Source organism: Lolium rigidum, chromosome 3, assembly GCF_022539505.1.
Source record: "Lolium rigidum isolate FL_2022 chromosome 3, APGP_CSIRO_Lrig_0.1, whole genome shotgun sequence".
NCBI classification, from domain to species: domain Eukaryota; kingdom Viridiplantae; phylum Streptophyta; class Magnoliopsida; order Poales; family Poaceae; genus Lolium; species Lolium rigidum.
In genome coordinates this window covers 307,947,842-307,964,929 of record NC_061510.1, presented here as the reverse complement: position 1 = coordinate 307,964,929, position 17,088 = coordinate 307,947,842, and the positions used below count along the sequence as shown (strand labels likewise).

The window sequence follows — 17,088 nt, the reverse complement described above, 5'->3', positions numbered from 1 at the left end:
CAAACCTTCCTTTCTTTTAAATATCCACTTACAGCGGACAGCCTTCTTTTGTTTAGGCAAGGGCACAACATCCCATGTGCCATTCTTGTCAAGCGATTGCATCTCCTCTTGCATAGCAGAAATCCACTTCACGTGGTCAACGGATGCAACGGCCTCGCATATGTAGCAGGTTCAGTACCATGCTCCACTTGTTCAGCACAACTCAAAGCATGAGCAACAAGATTACATTCTTCAATTAAACGAGGACGTGGACCTTTGTTACGCCTCGGTCTATCAGCAGCAATGGAATTATTTGTTTGCTGCAAAACAGAGTGGTGAGTGCCGAACAACGAGTGTTATCAATTTCAGCAACATCATTTTCTTTCTCCTCCACGTGCTCCACCCGCACGCTAATCCTCTCGTTGTTCATCATCGTAACTATCGTAAAAATCAACAAGCATCGGTAACATCTATAGATGAACTCTTATAAAACATAACAGACCTCATTAAAGACAACATTCCTGCTATGCAAAACTTTCTTAGTTTCAGGATTCCATAAGTTATATGCCTTAACTCCTGAACCATAACCAAGAAACACACACTTAACAACCTGGGCTCTAACTTTCCATTATCAACATGTGCATAAGCGAGTGCAACCGAAAACTCTCAACCGTGAATAATCGGCGAGTGAACCAGACCATACCTCAATAGGAGTTTTCTTATCAAGCGGAATACAAGGTGACCCGTTTATCAAGTAACGAGCGGTGGAGGCCGCTTCAGCCCGTAAACGTCTATGCATACCGGCATTAGACAACATGCAGCGAGCCTTGGAGATGATGGTTCTGTTCATCCTCTCCGCCACACCATTCCGCCGAGGAGTATATGGGATGGTGTGGTGCCCGACAATGCCTTCATCGCTGCAATAATCATTGAAAACAAGTAGAACAAAACTCCATGCCATTGTCGATACGAAGCAATTTAACTTTCTTTTCGTTTGCTTCTCTACCATAACTTTCCACTTTCTAAAAGCATCAAACACATCGGATTTATGTTTCGTAAAGAAAGGCCACACTTTTCCGGAGTAATCATCTATGATAGTAAGCATGTAATTTGCACCACCAAGAGAAGTCTTGCGGGAAGGTCCCCACACATCAGCATGCACATAATCTAAAATCCCTTTGGTGGTATGAACGGAAGCATTGAATTTAACTCTTTTATGCTTACCAAAAATGCAAGGTGCTCACATAACTCAAACTTACTCAAATTGCAGCCATCTAGCAGGTCTCTCCTGTGCAATTCTGCCATGCCATGTTCACTCATATGTCCAAGACGCATATGCCACAGATTAGTTTTACCAGGTTCATCAGGAATAACAGCAGCAGCAATACCAGATAAAGTGCTACCTCTAAGAACATATAACTTTGCAGAATTCATATCACCAATCATGTGAACGAGAGAACCTTTTGTTACCTTCAGAACTCCGCGAGAACCGGAGTGTTTGTACCCGTCAACATCAAGGGTACTGAGAGAGATCAGATTTCTGGCCATGCCAGGTATGTGTCTAACATCTGTCAGAGTGCGTGTCATGCCATCATGCATCTTGATCTGAACGGAGCCAATGCCCACGATCTCACGTGGGTTGTTATCTCCCATACGCACAACATCTCCACTCGCACAAACTCATAAGAACTGAACCAGTCTTTGTTACAGACAAATATGAAACGAACATGCAGAATCAAGGATCCACTCATCATTACCGAAACACAACCAAGCAAACACAACTAGGCAATCGCCATCCGAATTATCACTCGGAAACAACGAGCAGCCTTACCATCACCCTTAGATTTGTTTTTCGGTTGGTAAGTACCGTTTCTTTTCTCTTTGTTCTGCAACTTCCAGCAATCATCAATATTATGGCTAGTTTTCTTACAATACTTGCAGAACTTACCATCTCGTCCCTTGGACTTTGAGCGACCTCTCGTCGGTCTTGCTCTTATCTCCGTTGTAGTTGTTGTTTCTGTTCTCGGTCCCGCCTCGGACCTGCAGGTGCCTCTCGCCTTAGATGACGAACCCTCTCGCTCGCACCATAGATTTCATCTTTTCCTCTCGTTGGAGGGCCTCATAAACTTCGGCAAGGGTTAGTTCATCACGACTGTATAACAAGGTGTCTCGAAAATTCGCAAAAGAATTAGGCAACGAGACTAACAATATAAGAGCTAGATCCTCATCATCATATTTTACCTCCATGGATAGCAAATCAGAAACGATCTCTTTAAAGATCGATAGGTGATTCATCATTGACGCACCTTCTTGCGAGCTTGTGCGAGAACAACTTCATCTTCACGTGCATCTTACTCGGTTAGATCTTTGGACATGCGGATCGATTCCAGTTTCAACCATAGCGCCGCCATGGATTTCTCAGCCAAGCACTTCCTCGCAAGATTGTTGGATAGATGAAGCTGAATTAATGAAAAAGCCTTACGCTCTTTCCTCTTTTCATCGTCGGTCCAGGTCTTGGCATCTTTCTTGCCAAATCCATCAAGAGCTTCATCCAGATCGAAGATTGGGTAAGTATCGCCCTCATCTTCACTTGCCATAGAGAAAATCTTGTGGTGTAATCCAGATTGCGGTAGATCGAACTTCAAGGAAGACATGTCGCAAAACCCTAGATTGAAACACGGGCTCGATACCATTTGTTATAAAAGCGACAAGCAAATAACGAAGAACGAAACAAGAACACACGCAGGGGACACAAGATTTAACGTGGAAAACCCCTTCCAACAAAGAAGGGGAAAAAACCACGGGCGCCAGCCAGCAAAACTTCACTATATCGGGAGGTGTTTACAAACGCCGTGGGTTATCTTATAATCTGATAAACCCTAGCCGGCGGCTTACAAGATGTATATATAGGCGGTGCCAACGATCCGTACGACGGCGACGGGCCTCGCTCCGCTCGTCAGAAGTTAGCCTCCCTTTAGTATATGAATTTGGATCACAATACAACAACCACCTCCTCTTTCCCGCTCATCGTTGTTGCCGGAGAGAGCAGTCGGAAACACTACAAGAAAAGTGGTGGTCTATGACGTTCTGATCATAACACTAGGTATTTCATCCAAAGAAACGTCACAGATTTTTCATAAATAAATTTTCTCTTTTCGTCGCGTGGCCGGTGGTGGGTCAAAATCCTGGTTTCACGTTTTCTTCATTTCGTCACGCAGATTCGTCGAAGTTTTTGTGCCAAGCCTTGAAGTCCGGTGAGACATTTCGTCCCATGTTGAAATGTCGTCACAGGCTATTTCGTCTTCATCGCACATTTCGTCCGGAACCAAAACGTCACAGATTCCGTCATGAGGCGTCTAAATGTTTTTTCACAACGACTCCATTGTGCGTGCATGCTCTGCCTAACAGCTGGTTCTGACGGACTATTTGGTCCCGTGTCAAGTCGTCACAAATTTCGTCATGAGTACATGTTTGACAATTTCCTTTTCCAACGACGAGGCCTTCCTTTCCTAGACCCCACCTTACAACGGCTCCGTCAAAGAGAAATTAATAAATTTCCTAGAAATAAACTAGGGGACAAATGAGTCGAACCAGCAGCCTCCCTATTGAAGAGAGTTGGTGCAACCTCTAGAGAAGCCAACTCTATGTGTTTACAATAACTACAACATATTTTTGTATAGAGAATATGTCGATCAGAGCGGGAAAACATAAAAATACAGGAAATTTCAGCACACTGATAAGCACAAGCATGAACACAATCATAAGATGCAGAGAGCATGTCATCCTATGTTGGGGTTGCACTGGGCCACGGCCCGCTCAGGATTTTGGTATTTCTTCTATTCTCTTGCTGGGCCAGCCCACCAAGGCGCCCTATTCTGAATAAAGCTTGCACTGCTGCATCTTGGCCTGCCCAGAAAAATCGTTGAAGCTCCGACGTTGATAGCCAGGTTCACACCAGATTATTAGACCAAGTTCACTATGAATAATTTCAGTACTTAATACAACATATACCAAGTTCCTTCACAACCATAAACCACCATCATGAACAAACACTTAGTTCAGGCAAGAAACATGAACCATCATGCCATGCAGCACATCTATCGTGAAGGTGAAGATTCAGAGATCCCCTACCTTGATTGTAGCTTTCTCTAGAACCTTTGTCCAGTGACTTGTCATCTAGGCAACATCTTCCTAGACGTGGATGTGGTGAACATGTACCTCACCATCGTACGCTAGAAAAGAAGAAAGTCCACTTTTGGTCCTTGAATTCTAGTGAAAGTTCACATTTGGTCCTAGAACTTCTGTCTGGCTCAAAATGAACCTTGAACTCTCAGAATCATTCACTTTTAGTCCTTATCCCGATTGAGCTAGACAAATATCTGCTATAGATGCCCAAAAACTCAAGGTAACGGTGCAAGGGTAGAGAGACGGGACGATGTTGATAAGCAAACAAGGAGACCTTTGTGGCGCAACGCTTCATGTGAATTAGAAGAGAGAGAAATCAAGCGAGAAGCTGGTTTAGGGACCCAAGGGTTTGGTTATTTTTTGCATTGTGACGTTTGGTTTAACATCTCAGGTAGTTTGGGCTTGGTCTGGTTCTAAACCAATTTGGTTCGTTCCCTATTTTTTCTTTCCACGCCAGTAATTTTCTCAACTCAACTACAAAGGGATGAAAAATGAACTATTATGAGATTTCAAGGTTCATTCTAGACTAAAAAATAATTTTGGGACTGAAAGTGAACTTTCCCAAGAGTTCAAGGATGAGAATTGGACTTTCTTCCGCTAGAAAAAGACACTAAAATCCAGGAAACCATTACCGAGATGCTGGTTGAGGTAGGAGTTGTTGTACTTAGCTTAAAAGTGTTGGAAGAGAAGAATACAGATAGTTATTGACTATAGATAAAAGAATGTGCATAGAAGAATACAGTTATAGTTGTTGACTATAGGTGAAAAACATGTATATGAATATTTAAAGAGTCAAATCTAAAATGTTACCATCTTAGCCTTCCCGGTGATGACATTGGACATGATCATCTTGCATACATAGTAGGAAATGGGTGGCTCGTATCCTCCAACTTGGGCTCTGAGAAAAGAAATCTAGTCAGGAGCCATCTCGACAGTATTTCCAAACACGCATTGCTTGTCGAAGTCTGCAAAGCCTAACATATTGGGACCTACAAATAAAATTATTAGTAACCAATGTGAGAGAATGTAGCAAAACATGAAAGTAGTTAGCCAATTTCACACCTCTGCAAACAATCACCGGTTTCACAGCTTTCTCCAATCTGACAGCATGAGATGATGAAATTATAGATTTTTTGCCTAATTTCTTAACTCCCAAATGGTAACCAGATGAAGAGATTCTCCTGGCTAATTTCTTAGCTCTGCCACGAACACCAGATGTGGGTTTCTTCCCTAATTTGTGGGATGTAAATAGAACACTAGGTGCAACAACATCATTAGATGATCTGCTCCTGAACTACTTAAGATAGTCAGATGATCTCCTCTTAACTGTCTTGGCTTCCTTAGGTTATGGGACGTCAATCATGAGATTGTATATCAACAATGAATGCATTGGTGGGAAATGGAAGAATGTACTTGGCGATTTTAGCCTAAAACAGAGACATTGCAACAATTAGAACATTGTTGTAAATCGACATCAAACCAACCAGACATTGCACTAAAGTATGACATGTTCAGCATGATGCTCCAGTCTGTAGGAGTTGCAGCTTGGAAAAGGGCCAACTTCTTTTCCTTTGGAAACCATCTCTCTGTGGAACTGAGAGCTTATGCAAGAATCGGCATCTACTTAGTACTGCAAGCATATATTTTCATGAAAGCATATAATTAGTGCAAGCATCTATTTCTGGAAAACAGGCCAGTACTTGTTTACTCAACTTTACCCTGTACGTACATGTCACCATTCCTTACTGACAACCTTTTAATTTGATGCATGCGCTACCTGTACAACATGCCTATGTTGTTGTGTCATTTGATGCTTGTCAAATAATTTTCAGCTGCTTGTACATGCTTGCGATCTTCATGTACCTGTCTAATTGATAATCGTCTGCATGTACATGCATTTCACCATGTTCCTTATGTCTATCATTTGATGTTTGTCAATTAGTTTTTGTGTACAAGCTTTGTGATATTTCTTGTACCTGTTTAATTCATAATCATGTGTCTGTACATGCATGTCACCATGTTCATTACTTTTGTTTGTGTCATTTGATGCTTGTCATTTGGTTTTCATGTACAAGCTCCGTGATCTTCTTCAACCTGTTTAATTAGTTTTCATGTACAAGCTTGTACCCTAGCGTCGATGCTTTCATTGTAAGTTGGTAACCCCAGCTTTGATCGGTGTTGTATTCTAGACTTGAAGACTTCATTAATTTAAACTTGGGGTGTACAAAATGCATTTTCTGTGGGGAACAGGAGACCATCCAGCATCTTTTCATAGAATGTCCTTTGGCTAAGCTTTTATGGAGAACAGTTAATTTCACTTATAATCTTCCACCTCCGACTACTATTACTAATATGTTTGGTAATTGGTTAAATGGAGTAGATAGACAATCTAAAGCGTTTATCCGTATTGGGGTTTCTGCTTTATGTTGGTCTATTTGGAGGGTTAGAAATGATATAATTTTTAATAAAAAAACTTCTTTTCATTTCTTGCAGGTTATCCATATGGTCTCCCATTGGGTCCAGCTCTAGGCCCTACTCTCACCGGAGGGGCAGCGGGATGCCATGGCTACTGGATGCACACGTCTCCTGATGGTCGCTCAGGATATCTTGTGCCAGGCTGGTTGGCGGCATACTAGTAGACTATGTTGATGAGTAGTCATAGTATGTGTTTTTTCCGATGGTTGGTTCTTGTATCAACCCTCGGTGATGCGTGAGTTGTAAGCTATATTATACTGTTGCGAGATTTTTAAACAAATGGCCGTGTGCATCGTCATGATGCAGAAGCCGGGGCATACCCCCATTTCGAAAAAAAAGAGCCTTTTATCTAAAAAAATAATAATATTGTTTACAGTATAATATTAATTCATCCCACAAATTGAATCTCAATGGCTCTTGGTAGGAGGTTTCTCAATATGCAAGAATAGATAAAATGCGAGATTGTTGAGTGATATGTCCTCTTAGTATAGAATTAGAAAACTGCATGCTTTTGGCCAGTGTATAACATATAGAAAAATAACAGAATTGTAGCAAATACAATAACAACAGCGAAGTTTAACAGTACTCACAATAAAGTGCATTTTCAGTTTATTCTGAAATGGAAAAAAATTATGAAGAAAAACCTGGATGTACATTTGGACATTCAATGTTCACTCACAAAAGTTTGTGGAAAAAGACAATTTACATGGCCTACATAAAAAAAGATAAAAGCATGCCACGTAAAAAGCTATTTTGCACAGAAAATTGTCTTTTTTATACAACCCACAAAAAATTTCCATTTCTTTACTTAACTTAGTGAGTGAACAAAGAATGTTAAGATATACACCCAGATTTTTTTAAATTTTTTAAACATTCTGAAATATACTTTTTAGACAATGGGTGCATCTACACCTATGAGCGCGAAAGTGGATTTCCCACAACATATACCCATATAAACCATTTACACATATTGGAATGACCACACAATGTCATCGCGCCACTAGTAGAAAACTGGGCTTCCGTCCACCCAGAAGCTACGGAGCTTTTTATCGCGGGTCTTTAGGGCCTTTTGTCCCGGTTGGAGGCTTCAACCGGAACAAAAGGGTCTGAGGCCTTTCAAGTCCTGTTGGCAGCCCTTTTGTCCCGGCTGGAGACACGAGCAGGACATAAGGTCTGACAGTTCGTTCCCGCGCGTGGAAATCGATCGTCTCGGCACACGGAAACAGAGAGAAGCAGAAATGATCGCCGCACCGGAACTTGCATCGCCGCCGGAGCCATTGACTGGCCTTTTCACCTCCCCTCTCCCTTATATATACAACCTTGTTCTTCCTCAGATCTCCATAGCCACCAAAACTGCACCATTAGCCCCTGCCGGCCCTCATGGAACCCGAAATGGTCAAGCTCGCACGCGCCCTCGACTTCCTTCGATCTGAAATCTACTACGATGTGACGGAGGAGATGAATTTCAAGATCACGTACACCCTCCGTGCGAAGAGGGTGGAGAGGTGGATCCGCGCCGTCAAGAGGGATTTTCTCGACACCGCGGCCATGGCTTTTGGTTTATCAAAGATATATATGTAGCTTAAAATTTAGAGATATCATAAAGCATCCAAAATTCCAATAGAATTTTTTTTTTCTGTGTTTGAAGGTTGTGGGCTTAGACTACGAGTTCACTGACCCTCGCAAGAGTAACCAACACGCCGCCGTCCTGCAACTCTCCGTCGGGCAACACACTATGGTCTTCCATATTGTGCATGCCGATGAAGTGTCACAACTGCTCATCGATTTTTCTTGCGGACAAGAACATCAGATTCTGTGGTGCGGCAATCCACAATGATGTGGATATGTTGCAGACCTACGGAATTCATATTCCGTCTAGGATCAACCTCCAGCAGATCCTCCAGAACCCTGTTCCAAGAAAGCAGAGTTTGGTTCATTTGGAAAATCATTATATTGGGACGGGTCTCGAGCAGAATAAGAAGTTTAATTATAAGAAGAACAAGCAGCTGAAGACCGCCAAGGAATTAGAAGAAGAGTCGATTTTTGGATGGGGCGATTTTCCCTTGAGCCATAAGCAACTGCAGTATGCCGCTCTCGACGCTCACCTCGGCTTCGAGCTTGGTAGGAGGCATTTCTGAGCACTTGGCTACAATAGCCATATGGATCGCCTCGGACTTAATATTTATGAGTAGATGCATGGTGGTGTGGTGTGTGGTGTCGTGTGTGCCTTCTATGTATGTACATATGAATCGTCGCGACAATATATTAAATCTTTCTATTATATTATTATTTAAATTCCTCACATACAGTACTGCGGGCATAACCAAGCGATTTTCCCTTGAGCCACTAGTAAAAAACAGGCCATATTATATGAATAATGCATATGAACATATATTATTTGATAATAATATTAATAAATGAATAAAAATAAAATTATTTCATATTCAAATTCCTCACACTTTTGTAATAGTTATGCATATATTATTTGTCCACTTGCGGTTTAAAGATTGAAAGATATTAATTATTTTGCCATATTATATGAATAATGCATATATTATTTGATAATAATATTAATAAATGAATAAAAATAAAAGTATTCCATATTCAAATTCCTCACACTTTCCTAATAGTTATGCATATATTATTTGTCCATTGCGATTTAAAGATTGAAAGATATTAATCATTTTGCCATATTATATGAATAATGCATATATTATTTGATAATAATATTAATAAATGAACAAAAATAAAATTATTCCATATTCAAATTCCTCACACTTTTCTAATAGTTATGCATATGTTATTTGTCCACTTGCGGTTTAAAGATTGGAAGATATTAATTATTTTGCCATATTATATGAATAATGCATATATTATTTGATAATAATATTAATAAATGAATACAAATAAAATTATTCCATATTCAAATTCCTCACACTTTTCTAATAGTTATGCATATATTATTTGTCCACTTGCGGTTTAAAGATTGAAAGATATTAATTATTTTGCCATATTATATGAATAATGCATATATTATTTGAGAATAATATTAATAAATGAATAAAAATAAAATTATTCCATATTCAAATTCCTCACACTTTCCTAATAGTTATGCATATATTATTTGTCCACTTGCGGTTTAAAGATTGAAAGATATTTAAATTTCTCACATTGGAATGCTATATTATTATCGTATGGTAATATTTACAATAAGGTACAACTACATTCGCGGGAGCACGACAGGAAAGAACCAAGAAGTTAAGCGTGTTGAGGGTGGAGTTGTGTGAGGATGGGTGACCGAACGGTAAGTGACCAAATCTAGAATTTGAGTATAGATTATGTGTAATTAGTGTTAACAATGGTCCAAGTGAGAGAGTAAAGAAGAAATGAAAAATGAAAAATGAAAAATGAAAAATGAAAAATAAAAAATAAAAATAAAAAAAGATAAATGAAAAAATAAAAAAACTTTTGTCCCGGTTGTGGTTACAAGCCGGGACATAAGGTCATCCAGCCAAACACCTGCATCGCTGTCACGTGGTGGATCTTATGTCCCGGCTGGTAAGTGGACCGGAATAAAAGATTAAGCCTTTTATCGTGTTCTCGTTATCCCGGTTGGCCAGCCGGAACAAAAAGTTCTTACGGCCCGGGACATTAGGTATGTTTCTACTAGTAAGCGATCATCTTCTATGTGATCTCCCGTTGCATCATATATCGAGAATCTACCCAAGGGTGGGTGGTGCCATGCATTCTTTGGAGATAAAAGATGCTTGCCGGCCACTTGGTTGTGTAATCGTTTCGTTGTATGTCAAAATATCTGTCCATCTTGGTACATGGAACTTTGTTTCTCTTTTCGAGGGACAAACACTTTCAACAAAAAAAAGGACGGACACGAAACTTTTCATATGCTTCTTGCTCCTTGACGACCTTTTAATGCCTGGTCCAGTCTAGCTACCTAGCTGCATCGTCACAAGACTTGACCCGTGAGTGATGACTATGGACCAGATCGACCGGCATGGGAAAGGATGGGGAAAAGGCGGCTCGATCAATCGGAGCTCTTCAATGGACGTAGGCATGTAGTCAAGCTAGCTAGGTAGGTGCCTATATATATACTAGCACTACAAGGAATCAGGTCTATTGCAACAAAAAATAATGTTGCGATAGATGCCGTTTTGTGGCAATATGCACCTATTGCCACAAAATAGCGTTCGTTGGCAAGCGTTGCAATTAAATGTAAGGCAATAGGCTATTGCAACAAAAACGCAATCGTGGCAACAAAGTGCTCTATTGCAACAACCATGTGGGAAGTTGCCACATTTTTTCCCTGTGGCAACACTCACTTATTTCCATAATTTAGTTTGTCGAGATAGCTTAACACAACATGCAACCAAATCGTGGTATTTGCCAGTTTGTGGTGATAGACATTTGTGGCAATAACCTATGCCAACGACCTATGTTTCGGGGCGCACGTCCTTTCGTGGCAATAGCGAACCGTGGTAATAACCTATAGCAACATCTTCTGATTTGTGGCATGAGCTATTTGCCACGGACCGTTACGCTCATGGTATTAACTTATGGCAACAAATATTCCACTCGTGGCAATAAATAGATATGGCAATGGTCAATTTTTTTGTGGCGGGAAGGTATTGCGACAATTTGAACACTTGGTGGCAATACTCTATTTCAACAAAATCCACAAAATCCAGTTTCATGGTGCCAAATACTGAGGGATAATATATCCAATATGGCAATAACAAAGTGTTGTGGCGATAGGTGCCAAATATTACCACACCTATATATTTTGTGGCAATATCTATTTTCTATTGCCACAACTAAAGTACTTCTAGCATTGGAATGAATTCGTGGCAATATATCTAGACACTTGTCACAAATGGAAATTTAGTTCCAATATTTATTTTATATTACGACAAAGGGAGGACCTTCTGGCAATGGAATTAAATTGTGGTAATATATCTAGACAATTGCCACAAATAGGAATTTTGGTGCAATATATATTTTCTATTGCCACAAAAAAATACCTTCTAGCAATGGGAAAAACAATGTGGCGATATTTCTAGAATATTGCATCGAATTTTTGTTTTGTTGCAATAACCGTTTTCTAGTGCCACAAAAGAAGACCTTATGACAATGGAATAAAATTGTGGCAATATATCTAGACTGTTGCCACAAACCGTCATTTCGTTGCACTAACTAGCCTCTATTACAACAATTTGATGGGTTAACGCAACACTGCAAAACCTGTGGTAATACACACTCCTGTTACCGCAAAACCAAACTTTGTGGTAATACTGTGAATTATTGCAACAAAAACTTGACCGGATTTCCGGTAGTGTAGGTGCTACGAGACAGATGTCACCCTGTCAAAGCAGCATGCAGTTGGTTCTGCTGTCTTACTACTCCCCGTTCAAGAATAAATAAATGTCTAACTTTTTTTCTGATATGGATAAAACCAAAACAGTTTGCATTGTTGACCGTGGTATGTTGTGCTAAATTTATAGTCCATTGTCGAAAATTAGCTATAGAATAAATAAAGGTGAATCAAATAATAAACAGATAAAATAGATGTATTATAATGCCAAATACCAAAATGCAGTGTAACATTGTCAATACTTTTAGAGCTAGACAAAAGGAAAAGTAGCCCTAAAATAATTTGGCAACAACGACTGGCCGTGGAAACCCACTTTAACTCATAACTGTAGATGCAACTACTTTCTAAAAAATATATTTAAAAATGTCTAGAAGTTTTATGAAATAATTATGTACATCAAGACATTTTATCAAGATACTTTATGTTCACACACAAAGTTTCGCTGTAGAAAGATTTTTTTCTTTTCGTGGCATATGTAAAAATGACAATTTCATTGCTCTAAAATAGTTTTTCACGAGACCATTTTTTCCTGTTTTTTAGGTAGCCCAAACAAAATATCTTTTTTTTCTTGAAACTTTATGAGCGAACATAAAATATCTAGATGTACATCCAAGATTTCTTTTCGATTTCTTATCATTTTAAAACAGAATGAAAATTCATCTTTGGTTTTTTTGAGTGGAAAAAAATACATCTTTCTTTCGTAATAAGTGCACCTAAACTATGAGTCAAAACACCATGGCCGGGCCTTCTTTTCTGCTAGGCCTTCATGTTCATCTTCTCGGAGGAGGCCCACATGCAGTGTCCCAAACCAAACAGCCACCGCTGGTCTTATCCTCCTCCACGGGTTCCCTCCCACCCTCCCAAAACCTCTGCGGAAATGGAGGCCGCCGCTACACTCACGCTCTCCTCGTCCCCCGCCGCCGCGGCCCGCTGCTCGCCGGCGAGAGAAATCATCTCCGCCCTCCACTTCTGCCGCCTTCCCGTCCGCAGTCGGCGCCTCCACGCTGCCCAGAGCCCGGCATCACGTGCCCTCTCCTCGGTCCGCCCCGCTCTATTGGCTCTTCCTATGGACTCCTAAATGCACGCATTGTTGTTTCTTTCTGTAACCTTCTACCCGTCCATCATCCTTGTGGAATTCAGGGGTGGAGGCGGCGGCGGAGGGGGAGCGGGCTGGTGGTTCGCGCGGAGACGTTTGGGCAGCTCACCACCGGGCTCGAGTCCGCCTGGAACAAGCTGCGCGGCGTCGGTGAGTGACCCTAACATGCTTCTCCATTCATGCCAGTGGAACAAAGCTTCTCGCTATCTCGGTTACTGTCGCTAGCTAGCTTCCCAGTGTACAGTGTACTGCAAAAGATTTTTGATGGTTCGATGCAATGCTCTTGTGATTTAAGATGTGCTGTCCAAGGAAAGCATTGCGGAGCCGATGCGGGACATCAGAAGAGCGCTTCTGGAGGCAGATGTAGGTGCAGCTTTGCGTATCCATTTCTGTCCCTGTATACAAGCACTTCGTGTGATGCTACTCTTGCTTCCTGCAGGTAAGTTTGCCGGTCGTCAGACGGTTCGTGTCGTCTGTGAGCGAGAAGGCCTTAGGTTCAGATGTTATCCGAGGAATCCGACCTGAGCAGCAATTAGTCAAGGTATTCTGTGATGATTGTGTCTGAATTTGTTGTTTTCTGCAACTCGGTAACTGCATGTTGGATACTTTACTAACTTAAATATGAAAATGTATATCGCGGGATGCCCCTAAGCAAACTATATTTGTTTGCGATGATGATTTCATATGATTGACTTTGCTGTTGTCTGCACTCTGCACCTAAGTAATTGGATAATTTTTCAAATGAAAAGTTCTTTCCTTTCACAGTCACACTAGCAAGTAAAATGCTGTAACATGCTTAAACCGTTTCATTATATGAGATGTTAATAGATTATTCTTAGTAATTATGGTGAGCTGGTAACTACCTTTTCAAACTAATTTATTAATCATCCGTGTAGATTGTGCATGATGAACTTGTTCAACTGATGGGTGGAGAAGTATCAGACCTGGTGTTCGCGAGAACTGGCCCAACGGTCATCTTACTGGCAGGTCTGCAAGGTGTTGGGAAGACTACTGTTTGTGCAAAACTTGCATTCTATCTGAAGAAACTGGTGCTTTCCTCAGCCTTTACTTTCAAGAATTTTAATAGCGCGTCAGTACACGATAACCTGTAGATACTTATACCAGAGTTAGGTTACAGGGAAAGAGTTGTATGCTGGTCGCTGCAGATGTTTACAGGCCAGCTGCCATTGATCAACTCACTGTACTAGGGGAACAGGTACTTCTTTGATGAACTTTACTTTTATGGTAAGCTGTAGTGCGTGCTGCTGTAACCCTCGACTGAATTACAAATTCAATGTGTGCTTGGGTTGTTTTTAAACTGAAAAGTTAAAGCTACCAAACTACATTTGCTTTCTGAATGCAATACTACAGTTTTCGCTTGGCTAAGAAAATGACATCGACAGGTGGGTGTGCCAGTTTATTCGGAAGGAACTGCAGCTAAACCTGCAGAAATAACTAAGAATGCCGTGGAAGAGGCAAAAATAAATAATATCGATGCGATTGTAGTGGATACTGCTGGAAGACTGCAGGTAAGCCTTTTTTCAGTTTACTTATGGAAACTACCGCCTCTCCATATCAATATTGTTGGTACCTGATCACCTTTCTCACATTCAGATTGATAAAGCAATGATGGTTGAACTGAAAGAAGTAAAGAAGGCAGTTAATCCTACAGAGATTTTGCTTGTTGTTGATGCCATGACTGGCCAGGAAGCTGCAGGTATCCATTTGTTGCTTGTGGCTACTATTCGAATGTCCTTGCTCCATGGACATATAGGAACTCAACTACAGGCCTGAAAGTTAACTACCCGACAATTCTGTAAAACTGTTATTGTTCCTAATGTGTTCATAGGGCAGGATGCTGTTCTGCTAATTTTATAGTTTTGTATGCTCAAAGAGTACTTTCCTTTAATAGCGTTGTAACAACTTACACTGCTTCTTTCATGTTGTGCAGCATTGGTCACCACCTTCAACATTGAAATTGGTATATCTGGTGCTATATTGACTAAATTGGATGGTGATTCCAGGGGTGGGGCAGCACTTAGTGTTAAAGAGGTTATATTTGCCAGAAACTTCTTTTGCCATCATATCTGTGAATGCTTAGGATATCACCTATCATGCTTTCATGATAAGTTGATAATTTAGATAGGACTATTGTTCATCTACATTGGCCCGAGCTGTGAATTCCTTTTTAAAAATATACTTCATTGGATTTCCCTGCTTCTTTCACCAATTGTCGAGCAGTACATGGCTGGTTCAGCAGTTGCAGATGCTGGATTCATTACTGATGCAATTTTTTGCGCTGTGTGCATTAGTGTACAATTGTGTATATTGTCTTCACTTGTATGTTGAAGAATATCTATATTTTATCGGTGATACAATATCTATGTTTTATCACCAGGCTATCTATTTGCACACATATATATGTTCACTCTATTCGAAATCCTTAGTATACCTGTGAGGTGTCCAAGTATTGTGATAAATTATTTTCCCCTATTTGTCTCCAGGTATATGTAACAGCATCAGTACTTATCATTTAATCGTTCATATAGGTGTCTGGAAAGCCCATCAAGTTTGTAGGACGAGGAGAACGGATGGAGGACCTTGAGCTTTTCTATCCCGATCGCATGGCACAACGTGTTTTGGGGATGGGTGATGTCCTTTCATTTGTTGAAAAAGCACAAGAAGTTGTAAGTAGCTTCCTGTAAGACTGCTCTTCTGGTCTTGTCCGAAGCAATTTTGTGATGGTTTTATGCTGTTTAAATGATGCTGCAAATAGGTCCGTCAAGAGGATACCATGGAATTACAGAAGAAGATCCTGAGTGCAAAATTTGACTTCAATGACTTTTTAAAGCAAACACAAAATGTTGCCAAAATGGGTTCCATGAGCCGTGTAATTGGAATGATTCCAGGCATGAACAAGGTATATGAACCTGTGGGATTCATTCATTCCGCTGAAGTTGATGAATTAGATATGATAAAATCCCAGAACATGAGAACAATTCTCATTATATATAGATAACCCCTGCACAAATCCGGGAAGCTGAGAAAAAACTCGCATTTGTAGAGTCGATGATCAATGCAATGACAGCTGGTACGTTCCTCATAAACAGCTGTTATACATATGAAGGTTGTAGCAGTAGTGGTGGTTCCTTATGTCACTACATTTAATCCTTAAACTTGCAGAGGAAAGGGAAAAGCCAGAGTTACTGGCTGAATCGCGGGAGAGGAGGATTAGGGTAGCTGAGGAGTCCGAAAAGACAGAACAAGAGGTTCAGTCCTACTCTTGTGATCGTATCACATTGTTTTTTCTTATGCCATCATTCAGCCCCTCCATGGAGCTAAAAAGGTTGTCATTTTCCATATCAGGTGGGCCAATTGGTTGCCCAGCTATTCCAGATGCGCGCACAAATGCAGAAATTGATGGGTATGATGCAAGGGCAAGAAGCAATTGCAGGAATGGGAGATCTGGTGGACTCGCTTAATGCTGACGAGAAGGTAAGGACAATCGCCTCTGGCAGCGTGAATGAGGTTCATCCTGTGAGTTTTGCCTTGAGAACTTTTAATGGCCTGAACTGTTGGTTCATATTGTTTAGGCACCTCCTGGAACGGCACGGCGGAGGAGACGGCGGAGTGAGCCACCGCGGCAGAGGGAGCTGGAGGCAGTGGGTGGCGCCCAGTAGGCCTTGAGTTGATGTGCACCGGGGTTGAAAGCTTTTACTTGAATAGTTGTGGATTAGCATGTAATGCTCTAGGCCTTGGTTCAGTTGATGTAGATACGGATCTTGCATGCTGTAAGATTTCCTGTACATCTTTGCATTCTAAGATTACGATTCGTATAGAAAGTTTGTGTGGGCGGGACATGCATTTTGAGAATGGAGAATTAATTACCTTCTACGTCGCCGATTGCCGATTCTAAGACTAAGATTCATAGGTAAAGGAACTTATTTTTGGACGGAGATAGTAGCTA

The 17,088-nt window shown here is 40.8% G+C and overlaps 1 protein-coding gene across 1 annotated transcript; it reads left to right on the top strand.

Moving 5' to 3' along the window:
* Positions 1 to 12,877: 12,877 nt before the first annotated feature.
* Positions 12,878 to 17,015, top strand: LOC124703685 (signal recognition particle 54 kDa protein, chloroplastic-like). The gene is made up of 15 exons (XM_047235907.1): positions 12,878 to 13,064; positions 13,166 to 13,271; positions 13,417 to 13,484; positions 13,561 to 13,662; positions 14,018 to 14,170; positions 14,260 to 14,337; positions 14,525 to 14,650; positions 14,736 to 14,838; positions 15,073 to 15,173; positions 15,671 to 15,808; positions 15,898 to 16,041; positions 16,137 to 16,212; positions 16,305 to 16,390; positions 16,488 to 16,616; positions 16,715 to 17,015. The coding sequence occupies exons 1-15, from the start codon at positions 12,903 to 12,905 to the stop codon at positions 16,799 to 16,801; spliced, it is 1,659 nt and encodes a 552-aa protein (XP_047091863.1). The 5' UTR covers positions 12,878 to 12,902; the 3' UTR covers positions 16,802 to 17,015.
* The last annotated feature ends 73 nt before the right edge of the window (positions 17,016 to 17,088 follow it).